At 45.7% G+C, this 19,014-nt stretch overlaps 1 protein-coding gene across 1 annotated transcript; it reads right to left on the reverse strand.

Moving 5' to 3' along the window:
• Window positions 1-2,991: 2,991 nt before the first annotated feature.
• On the reverse strand, window positions 2,992-12,004 carry LOC311594806 (cystatin-F). The gene is made up of 4 exons (XM_084776838.1): window positions 11,785-12,004; window positions 5,729-5,901; window positions 4,161-4,277; window positions 2,992-3,527 (listed from the first exon to the last, which is right to left on the reverse strand). Exons 1-4 carry the CDS (start codon window positions 11,849-11,851, stop codon window positions 3,450-3,452), a joined length of 435 nt encoding a protein of 144 aa, XP_084632964.1. The 5' UTR covers window positions 11,852-12,004; the 3' UTR covers window positions 2,992-3,449.
• Window positions 12,005-19,014: the final 7,010 nt, after the last annotated feature.

Consider the following 19,014-nt stretch of genomic DNA (forward strand, 5'->3'; position numbering starts at 1 on the left):
TGTTGTTGGCCTTCTCCTTTGTTTGTGTCTTATGCTGTTGGCACCTTTTATCTCCCCTCCTCCTTGGGTGTGAGAATGCTGAAAATTGTGTTTCTGGAAGTGTTTGAAGAAACTTGACAGAAACAATATTTTGAATAGTTAATGTAAACATTGAAAAAGAGTCAATAGCTGAGGTAAATGAAAACCATTAGCTGGCCCCTCTCCTCCCCACACTGCTCATGTTCAATTGGAGAAGCAGCTGAAGTTTGAATTGTCTTTCCTAATCTTGTGTCACCTCCTTGGGACTGGCTTTATAGAAATACAGCAACAGTAGATTTGTGGTCAGATGGGTTTCAGACCAGTGAATGCAACCCACGTTTCATCAGCTAAACAACTGTCAGTACTGTCTATGGAACTTTATAGGAAAGAAAATTGAGCAGTCTTCTACATAGTGTTAATAGCAGTGATATGCCCCATTCATAGCTAGCGGTACAAATGCATCTGTAGACTCTCTAGTCCTATAAATTGGCTCAGTTTTTGAGAAGAGAGTTTTGCCTTTAGAGCAAAATTCTCACTAGTGAATTTATTTATTTTTTATTTTTTTTTTATTTTTTTTTTTTTCGGTTTAATAAAAATTATATTTTATTAAAAATAATATATTTGGTAAAATCTGTATCACGGTTATAGGGCTTATATTATTTTGCCCTGTCTAAGGATCAAACTCTTGGAGATATTAAAGAAAAAACATGACATTTACAACAAAAATCCAAACATAAAACCAAGTTGCAGAAGCACAATGTAAAATAAGAAGTAGTTCAATAGGCAGATCAGATAAAAGTCCTTAGTAGATTGGAAACTGCTGTAAAGACTGTTTTCCTTTTCTCTAAGTTACTAAGTTAGTCATAAATCACAGAATTTCTAGAAAATTATCACTTTTTTTGAGAGTAGATGTTGCCAATATAGGACACTTTGAAGGCTTGTGTGACAGAGCCTAGAGAGTCATTTTTAAATTTAAATCACTTTTACTTTTTTACATTTTTTAGCAAAGGACTCTTGATTTTGACTGAGCTGTTGCTTTCAGCTCCCAAGTGTCATTTCCTGTGTTTATCTGGTAACTTGGAATTAGTGTAGTGCTAAAGGGGTTGTCTTAAATGGCATGCTTTTCTTGGGAATATTCTTTATTATGAGTTATTAATATGCTTATAATGTTAATCAAATAATAATTTGCCTTGATACTGTTTCAAAACTTCTAGGACCAAGTTTTTGCTTGACAGTGTAATGAAGTACCTTTTGAGGTTTGTATGAGCAGCACCTTTACAGAGTGGTTATGTATAATTTTGAGAGTTTTTCACATAGACTGTCTTACTATTTTTTTGAGACATGATCTTTCTGTGTTGTACAGGCCTGTCTCGGATACCTGGTACCTGGGCTCAAGCCATTCTTTTACTCCAGCTCCTGGGTAGCTAGAACTATGCATATCGTGCCCAGCTTGCGTATGCTGACTTAGTGATGTAGAGACGGATGGTCTTGTATGGATGGTGACTGCTTAGTGTCACGGCCAGTGGATGACTGAGCTGGCCTTGTTGTAATAAATGAGAAATATTCTGTAAGGCTAGACAGGAGACAAATGGCCTTATCAAGGCTTTTGAGGCAGTGGCTGTTGCAGTTTGCAAGTCACAGGGCTGGGCCATGACCTTGGTGGCACATCAGTATCTTTTAAAATGCCTGAGAGGGTATACAGTGGTCTGGGTAACAGTGGTGTGAGGAGTTCTCATGGCCAGTGGAGAGAGTGATGTTTTATGGGACAGTAACTGTAGCCAGCTTACGTGCCACCTACAAGGTTGCTAACCTGAACAGAAGCAGATATCTGAAACAAACAGTAATGGAGCTGGCACCATGTACCTACCTGGTGAGGATATGTGCAGTGATGTGGCTGGAGGAAGCTCTAGAGCATCAGAGTTGAGCTCTGTAAAGTTCTGGATGGCTAAAGGGAGACAGGTAGGCCAGAACTTGATGTTTTCTCATTGATATATAGGAAAACCACGACATGGGACCCTTCACATACTGTTTGATCATGGACATCACACAGCTGCCTCCTAAGGGCTCCGGCTGTACACCCTGTGACACTCTACTTGGTTATATTGGGGTCTACTGCCTTTCTCAAGAATTGGCTTTAGTTGCTTCACAAATTGCCAAGTGAAGTTGATGCCTTGTGACATTGCTGCTATCACTGTCCCTAAATTAAAATAGTCAGGACAAAAATTAAAGGGAATTTGAAGAACACCAAAGCAGATCACTGTGCTGTCCTGTAGTGAGGGTTAAAGCAGTAACATTGCCGTGTGCATTGGGTGCAGATCTGTTTTCCTTACTTGTTATCAAGTCTATAATGCTTTCAGGTGCCCACATCATTTTGCTTTGCATTCTTAGTTTAAGGAGAGCTCAAAGAAGAAGTTCAGTGAGTGTCCCCTCTGTCCACCCTGGGGCTCCTTGGTACTACTCAGTCACGGCTCCCTCAGAATGAAGGCTGTGAGACCTGGTGGCCAGCTCATTCTGGGTTTACCCTCTGCTCCACCCCATGTGTCTTCCAGCTCAAGTTGCATTGCTGTCTTTCCCAAGTTCCCAGTGCTCTGAAGCCCTTGGTTGCCGTGTCATTCTTCTAGGTACCCACACCCCCACCTCACAGCCCTTCTATGGCCCTTCATCCAGGCTCCAGTCATGCTCTGTCTCACAGTGGGTGGCTTTGAGGGGGTGTGACCCTTACCCTGTGTGTTGAGTACTCCTAAACTGTTAGCCTTCATGGCTTTTCCTTCAGAAATGCTTCCAGAGTTCTCTGTTCTCTGTGGGTGCTGCTCCCCTGTTGATGCCAAGGTCTGGGCCAGTTGCTTAGGGCTTCAGCACACTTATGCTTGCAGTTTATCACTACATGAAGCCTTCTTAGGTTTTATGGAAACAAACTAAATTTACCAGGTCACCTACTTTCCTGGCTTCCAGTAAAGGGTGGCATACACGGTATTGCTTTTAGATGATCAGCTTTTTACTTAATGATAAGCCATCCCCGTCAGTAGTGGTCTCAACAGATGTTAAGAGTAGACAAGAGATGGATAGAGAATCTGCTCATGCAGTCAGGTATCAAGAGGCCTCCCACAGGACCACCTTGTTGACTGTATCTGCTTTGCTCTGCCCTGCTCTAGTAATGCCATCAAAGGGTGCTCTCTGTGCCCACATCCTGAATCTAGGCATGCAGCACCAGAAGAATTAATTTTAGAAGAAAGTATGAAGACCGTTAATTTTGGCCAGGAGGGCACCATATTCTCCTATTCCAGCCACCTCATGACCCGTTCCGCTTCTGTCTGGTCATTGGTAAGAGGCCCCTGAGGATCTGAGACAGCCAGGCTGGGGTGGAAAGTAAGGAGTGGGGAGCACATGAGTATATATTTATCACAGCCGAGGTCTTGCTGAAGAGGCAGAAGTCAGTGGCAGCGGAGAACAGGCACCTCGAAACTGTGGAGCCAGGGGATGACCCAGACTTCAGAGTAGCAGTGTAGAATCTGAAACAAAAAAGGGCTCAGCTTAGGACCCCAGCTGCTAAAGAGAGCCTGCTACCCAGAACAGTTCTCTTAGTCCTGCTTGTGTGTGCCAGGCAACTGGGAGCTGTGTGCAGGTGTTTGCATGTGCACGTATTCTCCCCTTACCCATCACCAACTTTCATTATGAAAATCTTCAAATCTACTAAAAGGTGGAATGATTCAAGAGCGTGTACTTCTCATATATGATTAGGACATGTTAAAGTTTCCCACAAAGCTTTTGCTTCTTCTCTGTAGAGAGATCATATGTAGTAATACAGCACATGTCATATTTTATAACATGCTCTAGATATGTACGTGTTGTATATGATTTCTGAATCATTTGCAAACTTTTCCTGCTGGAGTCTCCTTATCCCAAATTCACCGCATTCTCTGCAAAGAGGCCTCAGGAAGTGAAAGTCAGGTAGTTTAGGTCATGTGAGGAGTGGGAGGATACCTCCTTTCACCCCTTGAGAGAGTGCCTGCCCCCTGCTGCCATGTGTTCATGCTCAGGAGGGACTATCTCCTTGTGTGTGAGGTGTGGAAGTATGTGGCAGCCCTGAAAGGTGAGCTGGGTGCTGAGAGCCAGGACTCAGTAGACAGGTTCTTCTGCCTCACCCGCTTCAAGGCAGGGTTGGTTTGGAAGTCACAGTTGTCCAGATGAGGATGCACGGTCTTCCTGCATGTGGTTCTGCCGATTTCCACCTCCAGCATATATTTCAGGCCTTTCACGACCTGAGGAAACCAAAGACCTAAGAACTAGATTACTTGGCATAAGATGCAAGGGAGTCACTGCCTCCCTGAGTGGTGAGGCATGCCTTACAGCAGGTAAGGGAGTGCTGAGAAGCTGCGCACTGGGGAGGCAGCTGCGATGAGCAAAGCTGGACTTCAGCTATTTATCTTCCCTGCCTGCTGGTAGTGCTTCATGGCTCCTTTAGGTAGCTGTTTTTTGCCCAGAACTTTGCATTCTGGAGAAATACCAGGTTGGGTTTTGCCGCAGCCACAGGTAAAGACAGACAGCCCTCTCCCACAGCCATAGGTAGAGACAGACAGCCCTCTCCCTCTTATTTGTCATCTTACTTCAACATACCAGACAGCCCCCATTAACCCTCAGAGGTGTTTAAATGGATGTTAAGCTTGCTGATGTCTGTATTACTTGTTGGCATACATGGTATCTGCTGGCTTCTCCACTGTTAAAGGGAACAGATTTATTTTGAGTTTCAAAATAGCCCTTCTCTACTCAGATATAGACATGACTTAGTTCTTTTTCCCTGTTGGTGGTTTCTGTGTAGTTGGAAAGCTCCTCAACTTTTAGTCCCAGTATTAACCAAATAGCATGTACAGAGGGATAATGCTCATCCTCCTCATGGGGACCTTGGACACTCAGGCCGAGATATCTGACTGTCTGAGGCTGGTCCTTAGAGTGCGGATAGTGCCACATACCAGAGTGTGCCTGAAGCATTCTTTCTCAAAGAACATTACACTCTTAAAGAGTTTATAGTTGCCAAAAGACTATAGAAGCCACCCTGGCCCTGTTGTCCAGAACAGATGTCAATTCTGTAAAACCACCATCCTCAGAGCAGGGCCTTTCAGTAGCCCTTTCCCTCTAGGCTCCAGCACACACTGCACATCCTCTGAAGCCAGCTTCACGTGTTAGCAGAGTGCTGTGTATCTTAACACATGTTCTTGGTACCTTCTGAGGTTCCCTGGGAAGGAAAGTTCTGAGTGAATATAATCAATCACCAAGAAGTCTGGCTTTGGATGGTGACCTTGAGCAGGCTGGAGGAAGAGCAGGTTTGTAGGTGTGAGAGGGGATTGGGCTCAGTTCTAGGAGGAAAATGAATGGATCCAGTGGAAAATAGTGCAGTGGCTTTGTGGACTGTGGATGAGGGATAATGACAGCATATGACCCAGACCCTGGACCTTGGCAGGGCAGCTCTGATTGGTGCTGATGTGCTCTCTCTGTCAGCCTCAGTATACCAATTCCTTACTGTCACTGATGGGCTCTGGCCAGAGGTTCGGTGGTTTTACTAAGAAAAGGTCCCAGGCTGTCATGCTCAGCTTTGGGTGGCACTGGTCTGGGCTATGGCACAACTCCTTCTGCTGCAATGTTGTAGGCAATGGGTTATGTGGCTCAGCTCCCCAGCACTGTTATGAAGTGTCAGCTATTGGTCCTAGCTCCGTACCTGTACCAGGGCTTTGCTGACATGGGACTCCTTGAACAAGAAGATGTCATTTGTGCAATTGTTGAACTTTTCCACACTGTGCCTGGCTGCCTTAAGCACTCCTGGGTTATTGGTCTTTATTGTTTTGGGGAATCCTGGCTTCACAATGGAGTTCAAGACTTTGGAGCAAAAATCTGAGGAAACAACAACAACAAAAAACATCAGACAAAAACATTGATGTCAGTGGAATACTGGGTCATTGGGTCGTGCCTCATCCCCTGGTGGTACCCAGTTCTCCGAGCTATGTGGTCCTAGCCTCTCCTCTACCTTTACCTGTTCACTCCACCACCTGAGTGTGTGCATCCTCATTATGCTCTTGGAGTTGAGAACAGATGCCATGGCTTGTATAGTAGTATAGTTCCTGTCACCTAGTGCTTACATGGCATTTTTTTTAGAACCCAGAGTTATTCTCAACATAGGGCCCCAGGCAGCAGAACTCTAGACAGGAAGTGTGTTAGAATTTGTCCAGACTGGTCTTCAAGGCTGCCTGACCTCTCACATCTTGTTAGAACAGTCTGAGTCCATGTCTGCTCAGGCACACTTTAAACACCGGCCATGACTCTGCCACTCTTGTACACAGCTTCCTGTGGTACTTGTACACAGATCTTCTCCCTCCTGCTGAGTGAATGTTAGCCCTTGAGTTTTGGGTCCAGGTCCTGGTATGCTGTGGATGTGAGAGGGTGGTCAGGTAGTTTCTATCTAGATCTGTTTTTTCTGTACCAAGGAGTCCATATTTGTGTGTAAATAATGGGGAGACAGTCTAAAGGGCTTGGGGCTAACTGATCCTGAAGATCCACCTCACTGGAGACTCTGATCCAGTCACTTCCTTGCTCGGCTCATTCGTAGGACCAGTTCCTAGTGTCCCAGAGGCCAGGGTGGATTGGGAGTTTTAGTTTTTTAAAAAACTCAGTAACGTTATGTAACTATGTTTTGTTTTAATCCCAGGTGTTGGGTATGGAGCTGATTTAGATTGTTCACAGTAGCTGACTGCCTTGTGTGGGCTCTGAGGGGGTGTGGTCTTTACCAGTTGCAGATAGTTTAATTTTGAGGACTCCAGAGAAGGAATAAATGCCAGAGCCCAGAGAGGGAGGGAGATGTTCCAAGGAAGAAGGCTGCTGCTGCTCCCCTCTGCTGCGCCTGGTTGCTGCTGTTGTGGCTTGACAAGAAGTTGCAGTTATCCTGACTACGAAGACTGGGCTTACCCCAAGGCATCTGATGAACCTAATCAGCAGGAAGTAGCCTAAAGAGAACTATGCCCTCTCTCCCCGCTAACCTTTCTCTCCTACCTGGTCTTGGGGTGTTAGAAGGAATTGGGGTAGATTATGGAGGTAGAGAGATAAGAACCCCAATAAAATAGATAAAAAACACATGCTAACATGAAGGTGGCTGAGGTGAGGAGGGCAGGGCTTGGCCAGGTGTATGCATTTGGTCCCTCGGCTTTAGAGTCTAGACTTTAGTATTAGGAAAACATAAGAATCAGTGAACCAGTTGGCTCCCTACAGTGGCTTGTAGTTCTTAATGTCTTGAATTTGGGTTTCTCTTATTTTTAACTTTTCATCAATGGCAGGGATGAGCTGCATATGGGGAAAAAAATGAAGGCAAGGTTATAGAGAGTTTTGGGTGACTGATCAGGCAGCACACTGTCTCTGTCATTTTCTTATTTTGGAAGCTGCTAACCTGCACTTTCTGTCTATTGCAGTAATTAATTTTATTCCTTCTCAAGTCTCTGATGGGTTTGAAGACCAGATAGTTTAGTTTTACAATTAAGTTTAGTTGTTTATGGGTTAAGCTGTTTTTAGGTATAGATAGATGTTTTAAGTTGATAGAGATGAGATATGATAGATAATTGATTTACATTCAGAATTTTAGACTCATTAAGATAGGAAAGATTTTTTTCAAGGTTGCCAAATACAAATAGGCAAAACACTATGAATGTAACATGTAATTCCTGATCATTTCATGGTTCTTGCTGCATTTGGTTTATCGTATATATGTGTAATAATATAAATGCATATGTAAAAAGAAAAAAGTACCATATATACATATATATATAGAATACAATGGAAAAAGAAATAGAAAAAAAAAAAAGGCTGGTAAGATGCTGAGCCTGATGGCCTATGTTTGATCCTGGTGGAAAGAGAACAAACTCTCAAGATGTTCTCTTACCTCCATAGTCGTCCACATGTGCCCATGTGTGTAAATAAATAAGTGTGGTAAAATTAAAATGCAGTGAAAATGAAAAGCTCAAGGCTACGGGGGGGGGGGGGGATGGGATAGTCTTTTATACTCTGCTGATGACTATCTAGCCTGGACACGAAGATAGAGTGCTGGCTGGTGTGGCTGGGTTCTTATTTCAACTCTAGATCCCAAATTTCCTTTGGGGACAAGATGCTCCCATATCCCAGTGACTGGGTCATGGAGGCCCAAGGAAAGTGGAGGAAGAAATAGCTTTTACCTTGAACTGGGGGTTGGGAACTAATACTGTAGGTAGAAGACACCTCAGAACCAGAAGGCAGGAAGGTTTGGGTCCTACTGGAAGTCTTCTGTGAGAGCTTGTGGGGAAGGCCTTAGGATCTGGGGCCAGGGAAGGAATAAGGCTTTGTATTAAACATGATCTTTAAAGCAGGCTGTCTGTCCCTGTGGCCTCTAGAATCGTGATACCCAGGTTGGGTGGTTAGGCCTGTTGGCACATCTGCACAGTGTTCTAGCACGGGAACCTGTAACACCAGATATGAGAGGTGGAGGTGCTCAGGCCAGGAGGGAGGCCTTCCTGCATGGCAGTCATCTAGCAGAGAACCTCAGCTGAAGCAGTAGAGAAGGCTGTTCTCATTGCTTACTGGAGCTGGCATAAGGGGAACCAGGACAACAGGACAAGCATCATCTAGAGTCCACTGTAGCCCACTACAGGTCTCATGTAGGCCAAGAAAAGCTGTGGTCATTGGGACACAGGACTTTGAGGCATCCCATCTTCTCTTAGTAAAGGGACTAAGCAGGGTCTCTCCTGGCAAAGGGCTCCCAAGCTACAGCCACAAGATCCAGTTACAGATTATAGTTGCTCCCAGGCTTGCTAAGCATGGCCTAAGCATGATGCTAGTGTTTTTGTCTAGTAGGACTTTGGGACTTGGTGTGGTCTGTAGATCTCTTCAAGCTGGGTCTTGCCCAGTGTCCTCTGGACTGTTCAAGCACGTGCTCCAGCCTTTATCGTGTTCCCACAGAAGCAGAGAATTCTGAGGACTAGAAAAGTAATGGGGCAAATGCCAGGCTCTGCCCAGCTTCAGGTGAGGCCCCTGTACTCTGTACCTCCTAGGGCCCCTCACCTCCACCAGAAAAATCCCCTAAGTCTGTGTCTTTGCCATGAGCTCTATAGGTTTTGAGGCCCAGAGCTGTGAGGGTGGGTGGGCTTCATTGAGGCAGTATTGTCTCCTCATATGTACAGATGCTGATACTTCCAGGATTAACTCTGTCTTTACCAACGGGGACACACCAAGTGTTAGATCTCATCAGCTGTGCTGACTTTGGCAAGCTGCTTAACCCTTCAGAGTATCCATGTCCCATCTGTAAATGGGGATGATGGTGACACTGACCTCTCATGTTAAGAATATATGAACCAGTTCATATGGAGCAGTACTGTCAGTACTATCCAGTACCAAAGCAGGTATAATATAGCCACAGCAAGGCTCTCTGAGGACTTCATTAGAAATCTTGGCACACAGGCTAGGCCAGTGATCCACTCAGGCCTAGACCCAACCTGCACCAGCTTCTAGAATCTTCGGTGGGAATCCATTATACCCAGGCCTAGTTGTGCTCCTGGCCCTTGCTATGAGGAACAGGTGCTTGTAGTGGTGCAGGTTTCTTGCCTAAGCAAACAAGCCTCCTCTGCAAGTCCTTCAGGAGTGGGGCAGGGGGATGAGGCAAAGGTAACTGCCAGCAGGGGACCTTTGTTGAGAAAGAAGACTTCCCATTCTCACAACAGCAAAGAAGCAGAGACAAGGAATGTGGCAATTTCCTAAATTCTGAAGACTGGGGATACTGCTCTCGCGGTGCATGTAGGTATGGTCAGTTTCACTCCTAGGGAGAGTGAAGCCGTATGCTCAGATCAGACACATTCAGTATCCCTGTAGGAAAGGTTGTCTCTCTCTCTCTCTCTCTCTCTCTCTCTCTCTCTCTCTCTCTCTCTCTCTCTGTGTGTGTGTGTGTGTGTGTGTGTGTGTGTGTGTGTACATGTACGTACATACGTACACACCATCAGGGACCCAGGTTCCCAGCTGTTTGAATGCTGAGAGAGGGGCCTGTGAGTACCTCATCTTGCAGCTGAGGCCCTTACTGGAATCATCAGGCAGGGTGGTACCCCAGTGCGTAGAGGTGGGGTTTGTTATAACAGTAGAGCAAGGGCCTGACCATAGACTTGCAAGCAAGGGTGAGCCCTGTTGTGTGGGTGTCATCACTGAGCCACTTCACTAAGACAGGAACAATTATTGGCTATTTCAAAGGGCAGGATGAAGGAAGCTAAGCCGGGAGGTGGTGATGCACACCTTTAATCCCAACACTGAGGAGGCAGAGACAGGCAGCTCTTTGTGAGTTCAAGGCCAGCCGGTCTACAAAGTGAGTTCCAGGACGGCTAGAGCTACACAGAGAAACCCTGTCTTGACAACCCCCTCCAAAAATCACCTGGTGGGGGCCCTGTGTTCTCAGGTTTCTGTGTGAAGGTGGTGCAGAGAGGCACCTGGAAGGGGTGGCCTAGAGAAGCTGCTGAGGACAGGAGGAATGGGGAGGATGCCTTTCAGTCCACACACTATCAGGAAGGTAACAGTACAGACAAGGAACTGGCAGTCCTCCAATATCTCCCTCAGTGGTGTTAACTATCACGCAGTTAATGTTTTCACTTTGTTCAGTTAGGCCCCAGAGAAGACAAGAACATCTTCAAAACACTGAGTACAAAAAAATGAAACAAACCCCATGGCTGGTGAGACAGCCAGCACCAGTGCTCTTCCTTGATCTCTCGCATAGGCTAAGAGGGCTTTGCAGTGTGAACACCCAGCTTCTGCCTAAGGTTTTCTCTGGACAACTGGGACAAAGGGACAGGAGGGATGCCAGGAAAGGCCTAGCAAGCACTAGTGCTCTCAGGGAGCAGAACAGTGGGAGGCAGGGTCTGTGGCCTGACTTAGGCTCAATGCTGCCTCTTTCTCTTACCAGTTAACTACCTATTGCCAACCACCCCCTGAGCTGCTGTGGCTCATCCCTCTATCAGAGCAGAAGCTGCCCTCTCTGTGTTCTTGTCCTTTCTCCATAGCGCCCAATCACAGCATCCTCATCAGGTTTTGGATTCTGCGGCTGTGCCTTCTGACACTACTGCTCACTTCTTGGTATCTGGTTTTCTGTGAAGGGAGATCCCATGTCCTTGGTGTCTTTTGGGTATTATTTTCTTTCACTGTGCCTCCCTGAACACTCTACCTTGGTAACCTGTGACCAGACCCAGCCTCTTTAAAGGAGGAAGAGTGACAAAAGCCTAAATGCTGTCTTCATCTGGTGGGAAATAGTTATCAGTTTTCTTGTTTGTTAGAGGCAGGGCTGTCAAACTATGTGCTGAATCTGCTTGCTGGGGCAGAAATCATCCAGCTCTCTTTAGGGAAACAGACATTCACGGCTGGTGGCTAGCACGTCAGATAACTTTCCAACACAAGCCATCTCCACCATTCACTGGCCACCAACATGCTGACTGTGGGAAGGACTAGTATCTTATTGGGGGCCACAGGCAGGAAAGTAAAGCTGTCAGATATCGGCTGCTTGACTGAGATCTTTCAACCTATCCCCGTGGCTGCTGTCATGTGTAATCCCTGATGTCTGCTCTGCTTGGAAGTAGCTGCTGCCAGGATCCAGAGCCCCTTGCCAGGGTTTCCCCCCAAAGCTCCAAGAGTCTCCTGGGAAAGATGCAAGACTACCAGGCCAGGACCTCCATACCTCCACTACCACAAGACAGGACAGCACCCTGGGATGGGGCCAGATGACCCTTCTCTTACCTGGGGAGTGTGCCCCATGGATGTTGGAAGTTAGGCAGCAGAGGGCAAGCAGAATGGCCAGCCACATGGTTGTGTATAGTATGTAGTGGGCCAAGGCTGACAGAAAAGAAGTGCTCGGCAGTTAGAGCCCCAGGACAGGGCACAGTGGGATAGCTCTGGTGGGGCGTGGTTTCTTGCTGAATCATTTTAACCAGAAGCGCTTCATCTCCAGGACTTGGGGCCACAAGAACAACCACTTCCTTTGAAGAACTTTCCAAGCTGTGATCATTTGCAGGGGGAGGAGGAAGAGAAGTGAGACCAAAGAGCAAAGCGCCCTCCCCCCTGCGCAGGGTGAGCGGCAGTTTTCTACCACAGACAGAAGATACTGATGTGAGGAATCTAGGGGACTTTCAGAAGAAGAGTCACTTGACTCTTCTCTAAATTTATAGCCTCCCTCACCCTCTCCATCCTAGCATTCTGAGTAGTCCTCCTCAAGAGACAAGAAATCCTGCTGCCCCTGGTGTGAGTGGTTATCTCATCTGCAGGAAAGCTAGTCACACTTTTCAAGGTTCCTGGGTGGGAGCATTGGCACGTGACTTTTGCACCTCAAACAGAAGCCCAGCACTGTGTGAGCCAAGTTACTGATCACAGCCAACAGTGGTCTCAAAGCCATCAAAGGAGAGGAAACTGTGTGGACAGAGGTCTTATTTTGGCTGTGCTTCTATTTCCTGCCCAACCCATGGTTTGGAGTGGGCACCTGTAGCCAGCTACCTGATCTGAATCTAGGCTTTGCTTCATAACTCTGGCTGCCATTACAGGAACAAACTCTTGTGCCTCAGTTACTTCTGGGAAACTGGTGAAACATTGGAGCTTCTTTAGGGCAGGAGTAGAGCAATCTCTAACTGGTTTCAGTGTGGGGAGGTATATTCACCTTTTAGAAATAGCTTAGAAAAGTAGTGTGCAAGGATGCCTTGGTCTCGCTTGCCCCTGAGGAGACACATGGGCCTCCCAGGTTGCCTGACATACAGATATAATCAGATCCTTGGGGCTTGAGGAGATCTGCTCCAGGTGAATTCTGCTGGGTCCTACTGGTTTCAAAACAGGGCAGACAGGGTCTGTGGGACATGCACAAGTTTGTAACCTGAGGTCCTAATAAGTTTCTGGGTGCTTTGAGGTTTATTGTTTGAATAGTTTGGTATTTTGTGCTGTGCATGACAGGGTGTATTCAGTAAGTGGTGGTTGTTATGACAGCCCACATGGTCCTCGCCTGTCTGTCCTTGGGATCTTCAATTTTGACTGCTGGGGTGTGAGGCACAAGGTCTCCAATAATATGGAATTCCCTACTAGTGCTAGCTTCAGTTTCAAACATCTGCTGAGGGGTTATATGTCAGACCATAGCCACCAAGAGTAGGAGAGGGCTGTTGTATTTCCAGTAGTAGGTAGAGCATCAGTGGTCTGGGTGGCAGCTGCCAGTAGATCAAACAAGCTTTATCCGTGGCTACTTGATCCTTACATTTCTGGACAATGTGGTGAAGTAAAAGGACAAGTTCAGGGATTTGAATTTCCAGCTTATGAGCTACCTAAAGGGCGTAAAAGCTTCTGTGGAAACCTGGAGGAGAACCGCATCTCCTGTAGCTACAAAGCTGAGATGGCGGAAAATCAAACACAGGATCTCACTCATTCTCTAGTTGTCCGGATAGAAGTTGAAGTTCCAGCCTTGCGGGAAGCTTTTGAAGTAAGAACATAGGCTGCAAAAGAATGGTATCCTCTAAGTTGGGATGGAGGATATGGGGATATGGGAAGATTCCAGGGAAGCAGGGATAGTGAGCCCCAAAATTTTGATGGGTCTTTGTCAATGAAAAAAGGTGGTGTCTTCAGTGGGCCAACCCTGGATACTAAGCCTGAATTAAGGCCAGCTGTTGTGAAGTCCTCAAGGTAGGTCAATGTGCCGACAGCCTCCCATGTACTAAGCCTGCATTATGGCCAGGGTGGGTTATCCCCTAGTTGTTGGATCTACACATGTATAGGTTGCAGTATACAAGTGGCCCTGTAGATACAGATCTCCTCCTCAGGTCAGATGTGGCAGAGGGCGTGATGTAGGCAAAAGAATGAAGGTACCCTTTGGTACTGGGATTTAAGTAGACCAGCCTGTAATTGTTCCTTTGTTTACAGGGCCTTCTACTGGAGGCACTGTGCATATGGCTACCCGAGTATTGACTCTAAACTGAAAAGTATACAGTTGGCCCCACAAGTTCCAGTCAGTACTTTGGTGGGTGGTTAGCTCCAGTTCTCTGGGGGATGCTTACATGAGGACTCCAGGACAGACTCAATCTCCAGGGAACTGTTTGAACACAGCTCCCCAGAGCATGCCCTTTACCAAAGGCAGTCTATCATGATGGTCATGGAAGTGTCCTGGATACTGGGCCCAACATGGGGTTCAGTGTGTGAGTGGCTCCCAGGATAAGGTACTTGAATTCAGCAAGTACCTTGAGGCAGATCCATAGGTATTATGGCTTGCATTGGGGGCAGGTGTGGATAACCGGTCTGCCCTAGGCAGGGTTTGCAGCATGAGATCAACTATCTGGGTGCTTGTCCTGCTGTGAAGTAAACAGAAGCTTTCTGGATCTTGACCCTACATTAGGGACCAGCCTGATTTTGACCTCCTGGAGACTGACAATTCCATGACCATCATGATAGACCCCCTTTGGTAAAGGAGATTCCCTGGGGAGCTGTTTTTAAGCAGTTCCCTGGAGACTGGTCCTGTCTTTGGGTCCTCATGTAAGCAGCCCCCAGAGAACTGGACCTATACTAGAGGCATTGTGTGGGACATCCCTGAGTACTGGGAATGTCCTTAGGGTATCATTGTAAGCAGCTGCTTTGGTACTAGTAGTTCTTGCAATTGGGACAGCAAGAGGGATGCTACATGGATATGGATTTGACTTTGTCCAACAATTTGAGGAGTGTCTCTACAGTAGGCTAGGAGCCCAGACCCCTGTGTAGCATACTTAGATCCCTTTGTGGTAGTCTAGGCATCCAGGTTATCATCCACTGCAGTGTAGACCTTCTGTGATGGGTCAGTGGACCTTTTCAGGTCATGTTGCTTAGTTTCAACTACTACACATTTAGTTTTGATTTCTCACATTGTCCTGAAGTGGTGATGGTGGTGGTGGTGGTGACGGAGACTTTGACAGAAACTTTCTTGCTCCATCCAGGTGAACTTTAACTCAGGAGTCAGGGTGCTAGAAGCTCACAGTCATACAAAACTTTCAGTGGCTCCAGGTTCTTGTGTGAGTTTGAAGAATAAAATTCATGGGGCACAGAGGGTGAGCTTTAGAAAGGAGTTTTATAACTGGGTGCTTAGGAGAAAGAAGGCAGAGCTCCTGGATGGCAGGAGCATGGTTCAGGAAGTAGTACCATCAGGGGGCACCATCAAGCATCTTCCAGCCGGATGGCTTTGTAAAGCACCAATAGCAGGAACTGGGGTGAGGCATGGGAAGGTCACACAGCTGGTGTGAAGATGACAGGAAACCATCATTTCCTTTTGGCCAAGGACAGAACTGCTGATAGGATCACAGACTTGAGAACTGCTGCTTTTAGGGTCCTTGCCCTAAAACAGCCTGCCAGTTTTTACTTCATGTTCTCATCATTTCTCAGAGCAGCCTTCTGAAGAGAGAACCTTAACCTCTCTTAGCAAGTTGGGGATGGCTGATCTTACTGTTTCCTGCTTGAATGGAGAAGCTGGGTGTGGCAGTTGGGGTACCCCTCAGTGGGCCCATCTAAGGGACTTTGAAAGTACATGGCCAAGGAGTGTATGGGGGTTGGTCTGGTGCACTATGTATTCAGGTACTGACTTCTATACCCTGAGACCTGGTTGCAGTCCAGACGTGGACATTGTAAAGATCACTGATCAATGTTGGGTAAATATTGCTCCCCAGTTATCTCTGATTGGTTAATAAAGAAACTGAGAAGCCTATAGCTGGGTGAGAGAGGACAGAGAGGCTGGACTTCCGTTCCCAGGCAAGGGGTCTCAGGGACCATTAGGTAGGGAGAAGCAGCAAGAGGGAGAAGAAGGACATGGATATGAGAGCTGACCTGGTAGAGCAGAAGCAGCCCAGGCAGAACCAATATGACAAGTAATTTGGACCATGTGGCTTGGAAAGCCAGCATAGCATAGGAGGTTGGAATAGATGAATATCTGCCCAGCTATAGTGCTTTAAAGCTTGTTGTATAAACCTAATAGGTCTCTCTGTCTATTATTTGGGAGCAAGAATGTGTGATTTTAAAAGCTCCCCCGAATACTATATTTCTACAAAGGGGTATCAAACTGTCAGAAAGCATCTGCCTTTACCTGTGCCAACCTGAGACTCTCCATGGCTAGATTTGGGAGTTGCCAACTGTTTGAAAGCCTATACCCACAACTCTGTATACAGGTGAAAGCAGGTAACCTGATGAATTAAATAAATGAGTATCCTCCTCCATAAAAGAGAGTAATTGCAGGACAATACAATGTTTGATATTTCCTGTAGATGCCATGCTTTCCCTCCTCCAGTATAAATGCTGGCATGCCAAGTTTAAGTGCAGAAAAAAAAAATCAGCATTTTCTTAAGATATGAATCAACTGAGCCATAGATTTGTGTGATCACTAGAAGATGGTAGAACTCCTACTTTATCCTTTGTCTTTTCCATCATCAGGGAATCCCTTGATGGTCCTCCCTTCATTAGCCATCTCAAAGAAAGGAAGGGCCTTGTTCCAACTCCTTCCCAGCCTGTTGGTGCCACTGTTATTGGGCAGTTGTATGTATCATGTCCAATTAGGGACAACTAATACTTTTGGATACCTTAGAGTCTTAGATTATGTAAAAAACAATAGTATTCACTTCTGTAGAGAGAGAAAAGTCACAAATAAAAGAGCCAAAAATAAACAGCAAAATTCCCTACTCTGTCAGACCCTAACTTTTTCAAGCCTAACCTGGTGGCTAGTGGCATCATAGCAACTGGACCCTAAGTCCTAATGCTGCTTTCTGTCTCATCCCAAACAGGCAGGACCATGCTGGTGGAAAATTATTACTTCAGCATGGTGAGCTCCTAAACTCTACTTAAACTTGACCCTCCAAAAATAGCCCTAGAGACCAGGTCAGATAACATCTCTTTAATTTTTTTCAACCCAGCACCCAGAGAGGCATAGGCAAGCTGATCTTTGTGAGTTTGAGGCCTGCCTGGTCTACAAAGCACAGCTAAAGCTATACAGAGAAACCCTGCCTTTAAAAAAAACAAAAAAAAAATGGTTATATATAGTATGTTTTAACTACCTTTACTACATACACACACACTCACACAAACACATACATACATACATACAACTATGTCAGGGTTATAGTTCTCTCAGCTATCTTTCTGTCAGTTGTGCCTGTCATTTATTCAAATGTTTATATCAGGTATGGAAGCATCCCTGCCCCTTGTGCTCCTTGTCACAGCATGAAAGACAGGGTCAATTCTTCTCAATGCCGTGTAAAAACTCACAACAAACTACTGTGATAGATCAAGAAAGCAGCCCTCATTCTTCTTTGATTCTTTCTGTACATTGGGTCTTGACTGCCCAACCACCATCAGCACAATGCATCAATTTCTGTTGTTTATGAATGTCCAAGGGTCAGGTATTGTGCCTGAGAAAAGGTTGGGCTAAGGCACCTGTAGATATTCCACCTCCTACACCTCCTAAATCATGAAAAGGATGCTTTTGCTATCTGGATGATTCTGTGATGATAGAATTTTTTTTGATCAGTTTGAATGTAAGATCCAAGGACTTCTAATATCCTGGGTTTCTGATAAGAAAGTGAATGAGGTCTTCGAAGGAGGTTGGAGAGGAACTCTCTAATAGTCCTGTACCTGTTGGCAAATGTCCTGGGGTGTGTTGGGAAATAAAGACTGTTGTTATAGTCTTACAGTGCCAGTAAGGGACTACCATCCTTCTATAGCATTTGGGTTTGAAAAACCAATGAAATGGGAAAATGGAAAAATAGAGGGAGACTCCAAAGAGGGAGATTTATACAGAAGGACAAAAGAGGGTGAAAGATAGGATAATAAAAACATCATAAAAAAAAATCATAAGGAGCTGGGTGTGGTCATGCACGCCTTTAATCCCAGCACTCAGGAGATAGTGGCAGGCGGATTGCTGTGAGTTTGAGGCCAGCCTGGTCTACAAAGCAAGTCCAGGACAGCCAAGGCTACACAGAGAGACCCTGTCTTGAAAAACAAAACAAAACAAATCATAAGGAATATATCATTAACCATCAACCTCAGATTTTCTGCAGTACAAATAAATAATTATATAAATGGACATATATACATTAAATGAAAGTGCTTTATCTGAGCCAACAAAGCTCTTTGCAAGAATCATAGACCATTTAACCAAACTCCCAATGCCTGGTCTGAGAAGCCCTGTTTTAAGTTATTGGTCAGGGTTGTTCAAGAGACTTCTAAAACTTTAAAGACTAATGCCCTCAGTGGCCCCCACCCCAAGAGGTGCAAGGTAAGAACCTATTGCTGAAGATACCATATACTTGACACTCAGGGCCTAGAGAGCCTTGAGCCAGAACTGACCTGAATACCTCTTCCCTTAAGACTAGCTTTCATGGGGCTGGAGAGATGGCTCAGAGGTCAAGATCACTGGCTGTTCTTCTAAAGGTCCTGAGTTCAATTCCCAGCAACCACATGGTGGCTCACAACCATCTGTAATGAGATCTGGTGTCCCCTCCTGGCTCTGGTGTGCAGGCAGAACACTGTGTATACATAATAAATAAATAAATGTTTTTAAAAAAAGACTAGCTTTCATGGTACTAGCAGGTGCCATGCAGACTTCCAAAAAATGAAGCAACCAACAGTCCTTCCCAACTGCGACACCCAAGAACCACAACAACAATCAGCCTCTGACATGATGTCGAGAGTGATTGATAGGGGGCTGGAGAGATGGCTCAGCAGTTAAGAGCACTTACTGTTCTTCTAACGGACCTGGGTTCAATTCCCAGCACCCATATGGCAGCTCACAACTGTCTAACTCCAAGATCTGACACCCGTACATGCAAGCAAAACACCAATACACATAAAATAAGAATAAATAAATTATTTAAAAAAAAGTGATTGATTTGGGGAAGTTCAGTAGGCATGAAAGGTCTCTGGAAGGGATCTGTTATTTTGCAAGGTCTGTACTGTGATGCAGAATTGTTTCCAACCTCTGACAGCCCCATCAGTTGT

Source organism: Acomys minous, assembly GCF_964271855.1.
Source record: "Acomys minous genome assembly, chromosome: 3".
In the NCBI taxonomy this organism is placed as follows: Eukaryota; Metazoa; Chordata; class Mammalia; order Rodentia; family Muridae; genus Acomys; species Acomys minous.